This window comes from Diachasma alloeum, unplaced genomic scaffold (assembly GCF_001412515.2).
Source record: "Diachasma alloeum isolate Michigan unplaced genomic scaffold, Dall2.0 Dall_scaffold_00183, whole genome shotgun sequence".
Lineage (NCBI taxonomy): Eukaryota > Metazoa > Arthropoda > Insecta > Hymenoptera > Braconidae > Diachasma > Diachasma alloeum.
This window is the reverse complement of record NW_021680349.1, coordinates 520,924-531,447: the sequence shown is the minus strand read 5'-3', so window position 1 is coordinate 531,447 and position 10,524 is coordinate 520,924. Positions and strand designations below refer to the sequence as shown.

At 36.5% G+C, this 10,524-nt stretch overlaps 1 protein-coding gene across 2 annotated transcripts in view; it reads left to right on the top strand.

The window, feature by feature from the left end:
- Window positions 1-10,524, top strand: part of LOC107047660 (glutamate receptor 1) — a 261,472-nt gene that overhangs the window by 208,732 nt on the left and 42,216 nt on the right. For both annotated transcript variants that reach the window (XM_015270463.1, XM_015270458.1), the window contains exons 3-4: window positions 4,671-4,798; window positions 9,448-9,577. In XM_015270463.1, coding sequence (XP_015125949.1) covers window positions 4,671-4,798; window positions 9,448-9,577 — 258 coding nt within the window. The remainder of the gene's footprint in view (window positions 1-4,670; window positions 4,799-9,447; window positions 9,578-10,524) is intronic.

Here is a 10,524-nt window from a genome sequence, read left to right as displayed (position 1 = left end):
CTGTGTGTTTCACGCAGTTGTATTTTTATACCCCTGTGTTTCACGCAGTTGAAATTTTATACTACTGTGTTTCGCGCAGTTGTATTTTTATACACCTGTGTGTTTCACGCAGTTGTATTTTTATACACATGTGTGTTTCACGCAGTGGTATTCAGATACTTCTGTGTATTTCACACTCCTGTGTGTATAAACACACAGGTGTATAAAACTTCAACTGCGTGAAACACACAGGCGTATCAAAATGCAACTGCGTGAAACACACAGGTGTATAAAAATACAACTGCGTGAAACACACAGGAGTATAAAAATGCAACTGCGTGAAACACACAGGTGTATAAAAATACAACTGCGTGAAACACACAGGCGTATAAAAATGCAACTGCGTGAAACACACAGGTGTATAAAAATACAACTGCGTGAAACACACATGTGTATAAAAATACAACTACGTGAAACACACAGGTGTATAAAAGTACAACTGCGTGGAACACACATGCGTATAAAAATACAACTACGTGAAACACACAGGTGTATAAAAATACAACTACGTGAAACACACAGGTGTATAAAACTTCAACTGCGTGAAACACACAGGCGTATCAAAATACAACTGCGTGAAACACACAGTAGTATGAAACTTCAACTGCGTGAAATACACAGCTGTATGAAAATTCGGCTGCGTGAAACACACAAACTTCACGCATGCGTGGAGTGTATGGAGTGTATTATAGGGAGTGATTCACGCAATGTGGAGTATAGGGAGTGATTCACGCAATGGTGCGAATAGACACGATCATTAAAAAATCATGAAAAAAGGAACTACTTCGAGACTGACGATTCTTCCACGCGATTTGAGTGAGTTAATTTGCGATAAAATTCTCCTTGAGTACAATAATATTTTAAAGCACGAGACATTCCTCGGGTTGCGTGAGTTGAGATGCCTGGGTCATTCAAAATTATTCAATGATTTTTCTCTTATCATTCATTTTTATTATTCATTGAAGTTTTTAATGACGAAATTGCTTTAAATTTCCGTGAAACTTTCCCTTAATAAAAGTTGTGGAAATTTCAGTCACCAATTTTGAACAGTTTACCATTCATCACTGATTAATAAATTTTGTTAACGATAAATAAACAGCTCCATTAGAGTACACAACGGCGAAATATTGCCTTGAGGTACAATGTCCCCCCAAAAAAATCCTCATCATTCAGTCATAACAAAATATCATAAAGCGACTCATAAAATTTTTCAAAAGTCAATAATCAGGAAACAAAAAACTGCAATAATCCTTTATGATAAAAAGCAATAAAATGCAATATCGCATACGCGCAATTTTAATTCCGTCGTCAGCCTCATTTTTTACTTCACAAAATAAGAGGTAAAAATTCGGCGAAATTAAAGGCACAAAAAATAATCGCAATAAAAATAGAACGAGTCGGTGATGGGGGGTGAGGCATCAGTGTTGTGGCCATTGGCGCCTTTTGTGAACGCTGCATCTACATGTATAACGCATAGAATTATGATTCTGCAGTTTCACGCTTCATTTTTATACCCGTGGACAGTATATCTGCGGCATAATTCATTCTCGATTATAAAAAAAAAGAGATTTCAGCGTCCAATATAACCGCAGTAATTAAGGTCAACGTTAATCACAACGGCCAATAACTGGGAAACGTTGTTTGTGGGGTGAATAAGGTCAATTGGGCTGTGATACTTGATATATTGACGTTGAGTTTAATAATTTTATCATTTTGATAAAACATTCAATTAATTTAGATAGGCATTGCAAGCATGGGGAGAACAGATTTTTTTTTGAGACGGGGCAAGATTTCCGTTAGGGCCAAAAATATAAAATGGATGGTATTAAAATTTTCTCGTTGGGAATCAAAAGATAAAATACGGTAAAAAATTAGAATTTGTTTCTCTTGTTTAGAATAGGTTTCATAATCAAATTCAACTGTTATCTCACGGATTGAATGATTGAGATATCAGTGAAATCCCAAAGCATCATAAATTTATTGCCGATAGCGGAATTATGTAATGCGCGTAATCATTGATAGCGTATTAAACCGCATATGTTTCCCTGAAAAAAATCTTTCTCAAGTGATTGGCAAATAATATCACCAATTATGGATATTTTTTTATTTCCTGACAGAGCGTTATTTTGGGACCATTACATACACCAAAAAAATCTGAGATAAATAAATCCGAATGTTATGATACAACTTAAAATATTTACATTTGAGAATTCCAACGCAGTGCAGACATATTGTTGATATTTGATTCAATTGATCAAGCACAACCATTAAGAACGCACGATATTTCATATGTTGGAAAATAATCAAATTACTTCAGTTACTAACCAATAGAGTTGAAGATAACTGACATTTTTCGAATTTTCTAGAGAACCGATTGGAAGCTAAAAACAATGCCCTTGCATTTAGGTAATTTCCATGAGCCTTTGACGCAGGTAACAAAGAAAAAACAGTTGCATTTTTTCAATTGATCCTGCATTTCTAGAAGTCTATTCCTAATTTCGTGAGAGCCTTGACACCAACTACAATTACCCTAATCTTTTGATATGCAATTACTGAAATTTAAGGACTAAGTTTCCGAGATCAAGGATGATTTAATTCAAAATTAGCGGCTAAATAGCTTAATTTTAGGATTTCTCATTCATGAAATTTTATAATATCACAGATCCATAAAAATAAAAATTTTGATTTTCTTTTAATTAATTAATGCTAATTTGGTCACCATAGGAGGGGATTACTGCAACGCTTATTTTCATTCTGTAATATGTATTAGACGGCTGAGTAGAAAAATCTGCACAAAATAAAGCCTGTTATTGAAAAGTGTTAAAAAAATTTGAAACATTGTTTTCGATAATTTTTCAATTATTGAACCTGGTTGAACACAATTACAATCCCACGAATTAAATAATGCCCACACCAGTGAAGTCACAAAATGAAGCATCACAAATTTCTTGTTGATGCACCAGAAAAATCGAATAAAAGCGGATTCCAAGTGACAGAAAATAATGGATGGTGCCGATAAGAAGTGATATTGCGGCGAAGTTTGCTCGGTTAGTTGTAGCTCGAGGGAATGTCCACAGAGGTGCTGGTGGGGGTGGAGATGGTGGGATTGAAGGAGTAGTAACATCGTTGGGTATATAAGAGCTAGGAGGCGATCGTTGGAACGTTTTCTTCAATCTACCCCGAAGCCTGTATGAGTGGCTTTATCGTATTACTGCTCGCCGCGGATGGGAGACGAGTCGAATGCCACGACGGGCGGGGGAGGGGGAGGGGTGGCTGAGTGAGAAAAAAGCGAGGTCACGGGTCCGAGTGAACTGTAATCAATAAAACGGGGCCATGATTTCGTTGAGCCGATTGTCTCCCGCTCCTCCCAAAAGAGACAATTCTTTTATTACATTTTTTGTCCCCCCTCCCCCTCTCCTTTCATTTCTTCCTCAGTGCTTTTCCCACTATCTCTCACCGAGTCAAGTTCCATTAGACACCACTGTGTAGTTCGGAGACTAGCGTCTCATCGAATCTAACGACTGAGAATTTTGATTCTCAGAGACAATTCATCACTGATATTCCCGTCATATCGTTTTATCTCTTATTTTATTTTCTCTCGTCTTTCCCAAGTTTTTTTCTCTTATTCAGTGGGAGTATTTGCACTGATATATGGCAAATGAAATTCAAGAAAAAAGCTGAAATTTGTTGGCTTGCTCTGTCATATCTCGTAAACATTTTCTCCGCAGATCGTTTTAAACAGTTTTCTTGCCTGCGGAGAATCGCTGTCTCGTCCGCTGTCCATCATTTTTCTGGATACCGTCCAAATTCACCGAGTCCGAACCATCGGGCGGTCGCGGGCGGGGGAGGGGGCTGGAGTGCATCAACGTGTCTCGCTCGCTCTTCTGCTCGCAATCGCCCTGTCCAGCAAAAAATTGCATATCTTCCGCACCCGTGGATAGCCAAGTGAACTGGCGCCGACACTTTTGCCTCCTCCTCTAGCATCCTCCTTCCTCTGCCGCCACTCGCTCGCTGCGAATACGAATAGCCCCGTACGAATCATTCTACGATTTTTCATTCTTGCCGTAATCCCGGAGGATGAAACTACGAGCTGAAAACATACCTCTGACAAAAAAATTTTTCGAAATACAATGTCAGTGGCTGTATTTTCCACTCCTCTAACTACGAGTTATGGAGAGAAATGAAACAAAGAAACTGAGAATTATGATGTAATTATTCGTAATTATATTTCGAGTTGGAAAAATGCGAGCATATTTCGTGGTTTTAATTATTTCTTTTTTTCATGCATCTGACACACATATTCAGTCATCTCTGCGCATAATTGCGTTCATAATTTTCCGCATTTTGAGGGGAATAATTCAGCAGAATGTGCGTACCTTGTTGTTTAATTATGAATATCGTATGGTTTATATTCTATTAGTGGTTGGCGTGGGGGGGTGGGGGGAGCGGCACGCTAATGGAGAGTCGAAATAGAATGAAAGAAGGAGGAAGGGATGAAGAGGGATGAGAATTCCAGAGACTACAGATGCAATTGGAGTTGTAAAAAACGGGAGAATGGGAGTCTCTCCGTGACGAGGTGCCTTTGTCATGCTAATCTAAAATGCGCCTTTTCTTTATTCTTTTTGTTCAAGTTTGCCGTCAATTCAGCCGGGGTGTGTTTTCGATGCTGGGCGCTGTCAGTCCCGACTCGTTCGACACTCTGCACTCCTACAGCAATACTTTTCAGATGCCTTTTGTCACACCTTGGTTTCCTGAAAAGGTAAGAGAAACAATTCTTGTGATTCTTCTTGTTCTTATTTTCTTCTTCCGGGCGGAAGCAGCACGGGTAAAAGGGCAATTCGGTAATCAGCTGACTGCCAATTTTGGAATGATTGCGAAACTGAAACGATTCTACTCTGTTGTAAATTTTCCACTGAAATTTCGAGGAATTTTGTCATTAAAAATTCATAATTTCTGGGAAAAATCTTAATTTCCGGAAAAATTAATGAAAAATAAGAAAAATTCAGAGAAATCTCTCCTTGAATTCCAAATTCCTTTGAATTTTCAGAGAATTTCTTTGAAATTCTTGGAATTCTGCGAAAATTCCCTTGAATTTTCAGGGAATTTTGCACTGAATATGTATTTTCAGTTCAAAATGCGTGTAAATTGGGGAATTCTATCTTCCTGCCGCTAAAAACATGAAACTTTATTCGAATTTTTTGGAAAAGTTGAAATTCCATTGACCATTCCATTAACCATTCCATTGATTTTTCCATTAAATCGAATTCAAGCGGTTTTTGCGGAGAATTCCGCAAATTTTTTTCAACTGTGTAGGAGTCAAACGAGAGAGTAAAATGTTTTGTGAGCCAAATAGAAGAGTCAAGACAAATGATGAAATAATCAAGGTCATTCAATGAGAAAGACGAACAAAACGATAATGAGTGGTAAATGGAGAAGTGGAATAATTCGTCAATGTCCGAGTAGCAAGACCTTCGTATGGTCAGGGTCAATGTCAGGGAACCACCATGGCAGAATAAATTAAAACTCTTTACTTGGAGTTTTTCTATTCGTTTCAAAAATATGTGTGTTGGCAATCAATAATTCATGAATTCCAAATAAATTCGCTGTTAGAGTCAAATGAACGATTTATTGGTTTCAAATCTGAATGATGATTTTATTTCTAATTGCTGATGTGCTCATTACAGCTAAACACGCATTTGTTTCCATTCAAAAAACTATTTATTTTAGTTTAAATAGAAATTTTATTACAGTTCATTTTATTCCCGGAAAACATTTCTGTAGGTACACGGTAATGAATTCTTGGTGACGCGAATGTGTAAATAGAAAATATCTTTATAATATGAATTTTCACTGTTAGAAGTTGGAATTTGATTCGAGATTAATTCGTCCGGAATCTCTGGCAAACATTGAAATTGGATGAATAGTTGAGTAATAATTTTCAGAAAAGCCCCACTGAATTCGACTTGGGGAGGAAAAATCACAAAATTATAAATTTCACTAAAAATTCAAAGAAATTTATAATTTTTAAGCAGAAACAAAACATAAAATCTCCAAATTATCTGAATTTTCTGGTAGAACATGAATATTTAGTATCAAATTATGCAGATTTTTCAATGAATGAATAATGAAAGAATATATTTTGCAAGTAACCTGATTTCACTTCATTTAAATTTCAATTTCCATTGTTTTTTTCATAAAATTGAAAATTCTCAATGACAGAATTGATTAAGATTTCAGTGAAACTGTCACTTGATAAAAACTTCTAACAATTGTACGCCAAATTTCAGTCAAAAACAGTAATATTTTAAAAACCGCTGGAATTTTTAAACTGGTCGTGAAAATTCGACGTAACATTCAATTGAATAGAATTAATCAAAACTATAAGGGAAGGATAGATATACATAGTCTGTTTGTAGTTTAACACTACAATTACCGATGGGATTCAATGAAAATTATGGGGAAGAAACAAGAGAAAGGAGAATGTATTTCGTAGCCTTGCGGTTAATGGAAGGATGAAATGAATTTTATTTTAAAACATTACCCATCCTCCATTTTTAGTTCTTAGTGAAAAGAAACAAATGGCAAAAGCCATAAAACAGGAATACACTAAAGAGGAGGGAGGAGATAAAAATGAGAGAATAATTCATAATACGTGGTCAGTGCAGAGTTGCATTCTCATCTTTAAATTGGCATAATGGTCTTTCCATTGACCGCAAGGCCACATAACACCTCCTTAATTCACTACCACGGTCAGATAAATAAATAAATAAAATTCAAAGGTTAACAGGAAATTTTTCTCGATTTTGCTCGAGTTCATTAATCTACTGATCGCATCTGAATTGAAAATGCGAAATATTATTGAAGATGTAAATCCGATTATTGAATTCTATTGCGACGATGTTGTAATATTAATTAAGTTCATACATGATTCATAGAGACACAGTTTTTGATTTTTTATATTCGTTTATCTGTGGATTCATGCGGTTTGTGAATTACAATGAAGGGATATTTAACGTTATTATTGTAAACTTGTCACAGATGATGAATGGATTATGATTCGTGTGAATAATTCATTTGGAAGGAGATGTTAATCAGTCAATTCCCTTCAGTCACTCATCATATTTGTTACAGTCAGGCAAAAAATTCTAATACCTCAAACATATTTACTTCAGACAAGTAATTTTTCTTCAATCGCTTAATTCTCCCAGAATAAAAAGAAATCTAACTAGCTGTACTACACAGTTTAGGAGATAATAAATAATTATCTGCGGGTTTGTAGCACACGAGGTATTTGTCAAATGTTATGAGTCCCCCCGAACTCGATTTTTCCACCTTATGAAAAAACGGTTCTTACGATGTTTTTAAAAAATCCGTGGTAGATTCATAAATTCCAAACAAATGAATTTTTTGGAAAATTTTATAGAACATAATTTTTGCAATATTCAACTAACAAATAGTTTTTCATTTGATTTAAACAGTTATGATTGCCTTCATCAAATATGAGAATGCATTAAATCATTTAGATTTTTTTCCGTAAATCTATAGAGACTAACTTTTGGTTGGTATTGTCTTGAGATATATCGTAAGCCATTGAAAATAATTTATTTCTCTCAAGTAAATATAGTCTATATATTACGAAATTTTTCTCCCAATGTAATCAAATTAACATTTCTCAATGAACTGCAATAACCATAATTTTCCAAACTTTTTCTTCCTGAATAATTATATCAACTGTTTAACGAAAATATTATCGATTGTCCTGTTTCCATAGTTGAACATCAGGAAATAATGCAACACCGTATGTGTACTTATCATACGGATATATGAAATGTGTCTATATATTCAATGGACCGAATAAATTTAGCAGTGGAGAGGGAATGGCCGAGAAAGGAGATAGGAGAGGGGCTACTATACCGGACTATTTCATTCGAAAATGTAAATTGGAAAACGCACCAACGTGGCTTGCATGGGAGGGCTCGATCGATCCGCTGGACGCGATGTTCGGTATACCTGGGGACACTGAATAAATTGAATTACCTTTTTCTCCCTGTGTTTCATTCATGATGAGAGAATTAGAAAACAAAAAAATACCGCAGTGAGGTGGGAGAAAAAAGAGCAGAAAATAAAACAATCATCGCTAAAGGGACAATGGGGGGTTTCGATTTTTCATCGCCCGCACATGAAAATGCTGGTACACTGGGCAAATCCGATCGACTAGTTATCCCCCGTCCCATCATTGAGTTGCGGGGGTAGGATGAAAGGGAAACCAGTCATAGGCGCTATTGTACATCAGGGACGTCAACTCTGCAGTGGGGAAATTTCTGGCCGAATTGCTTTGACGGAATTGTGCGCGGCAATTAACTTCGTTTTGGGGGAAAAAAGTTGAAATTGGATTAAATTCTAATGAACCCAATCAGTGGTTTGTGTGTGAAAGAAACATTTTCTCGTAAATGCGAAGAGAAAATTATGCACGGAGAAATATTCCATAATAATTGCGTATTTTTTCCGTAATTCCGGGGCGAAATGTGGTTGTAGAAAATTTTACGGAACTGTCGCGGAATTTTTCCCGAGCGTTCCGTAATCGGTGACGAATTGTGAGTTCCGTAATATTTACTGAATATGTCTCTCCGTGTGGGAAAAATCATGGCACTAGAGTAGAGGCCCAAATTATTTAATTCTGGATTACTAAATTGGAGAGTTAAATTCGCAAATTTTTTACGTGAAAATCTGTATATTTGATCATTAATTCCACGGGAAATTGTTGGTAGCACTTCTAAATTTTCATCAAGTGAAAGTTTCACTGAAATTTCTTCTTTGAAAATTAACGATATAATGAAAAAATCATCGGTAAATCTGAATGTTCGTTCAGTTATCCTACAAAAATTAATAGAAATCAGAGAAACTCCGGTAAATATTTTGTTAAATATTCAATTGATTAAAAATTCTGCGTGATTTCAAGACTTCTACTGACCTGAAAGTTCTCACTCAACTATGCCTGAAAAACCTATTTTCATCTGACAGTGCATCGAGGAATTCTTCTAGAGGACCAAAAATAAAATACAGGATATTTTCATTATACTTACAATAATCCATTCACAATGTACTAGATTATTTGAAATAAGCGCTAACAGAATTACTAATTAATGAAAAAAGTAAATTTACACGAAAAAATAAAACCTGAATTGAGTATAAAATATACTTGAATCAAGTATATTTTTTCGTGTAGCTAAGAAGAAACTGATTTTAAAAAAGTCTATACCAGCATTAAAATTCCCCCCTCCCCCCCAAAAAAAAACCCACTCCTCTCCACGTACATCAACCATCGAAGCGTCTGAAAATCACAGCAAAATACGAGAATTCCCCCACCCCATTTTCCGAAGAAAATCAAGATGGAATTTGTGATTGCAGGTACTGACGCCGTCCTCGGGTTTTCTCGACTTTGCCATAAGCATGCGCCCGGATTACCATCGTGCCATCATCGACACGGTGCGACACTATGGCTGGAAGAAAATCATCTACCTCTACGACTCCCACGACGGTGAGTCCTCCCCTGTACCCTCTCGGCATGCATTTCTCATTTTACAGCTCTTCCCCAACAGCTTTTCTCTCCCTTCCACCCACTCACCATCTTTTCTGCTCTATATTTCCTCTTTTTTTCCCTCTCCCCCTTCTCCTTCCGGCTTCACCATCGTCTCGCCAAGTCTCCCGTCGTATTTTTATATCCTTCGGGAGGTCTCCAGTGGCCAACTTTCCACCCCAGGCCCGATATTAGGTACCTATACTGTGTGGCATACATAATAAACGGCAGGTATGCCGAGTAAATCGCAACTAACTTCCAAAACTCCCAACCATGCACACACCAAACCCCCTCATCTTTTTTCATAATGTTTTTTTTTCCACCCCGTTCTCTGTTCTTCGGCCACACATTTTCCACCCTCTTCCTCTCTCGTCTTACTCCATCCCTTACGCCTTCGCTCCCCTTCACTCGAGATTTTAAACTTCAAAGTTTGGAAATACCTAAACAAGTTCTGGATCTTTTTTCCATGAAAAAAAAAGAAAGCTAACGATTCCAAATTGAATTTTTATAACCACACACTGCGCACATTGATATCGATCCGTTGATTGAAAAAGGTGTAGTCTTTTGGACTTGGGGGAGAGGTTCTGCTCCATAATGTTTTCTATTTTCTACGTGCAGTAGTAAAAAGTTTTATGGAAACTTTTAACGCCACCATGATTCACACGAAAAAAACTATTCCATCCTTAGTTTTTTTTATTTGCAATTTTATCCCGGGAATTGAATGCGCGGGGCAAATGTTCTCCCCAAAAATATGTAAATGTGTCATTAACTTTTTCTCCTCCCGAGAAATCACGGATTTTAATAAGTTAAAATTTATGAAGGAAAAGGGGTGGCCGTTTAATTACTGAATGTAAATGCAAATATACTTTGTAGATTTTCTTTTTGTCCTCTTGAAGCAACGATCTCTC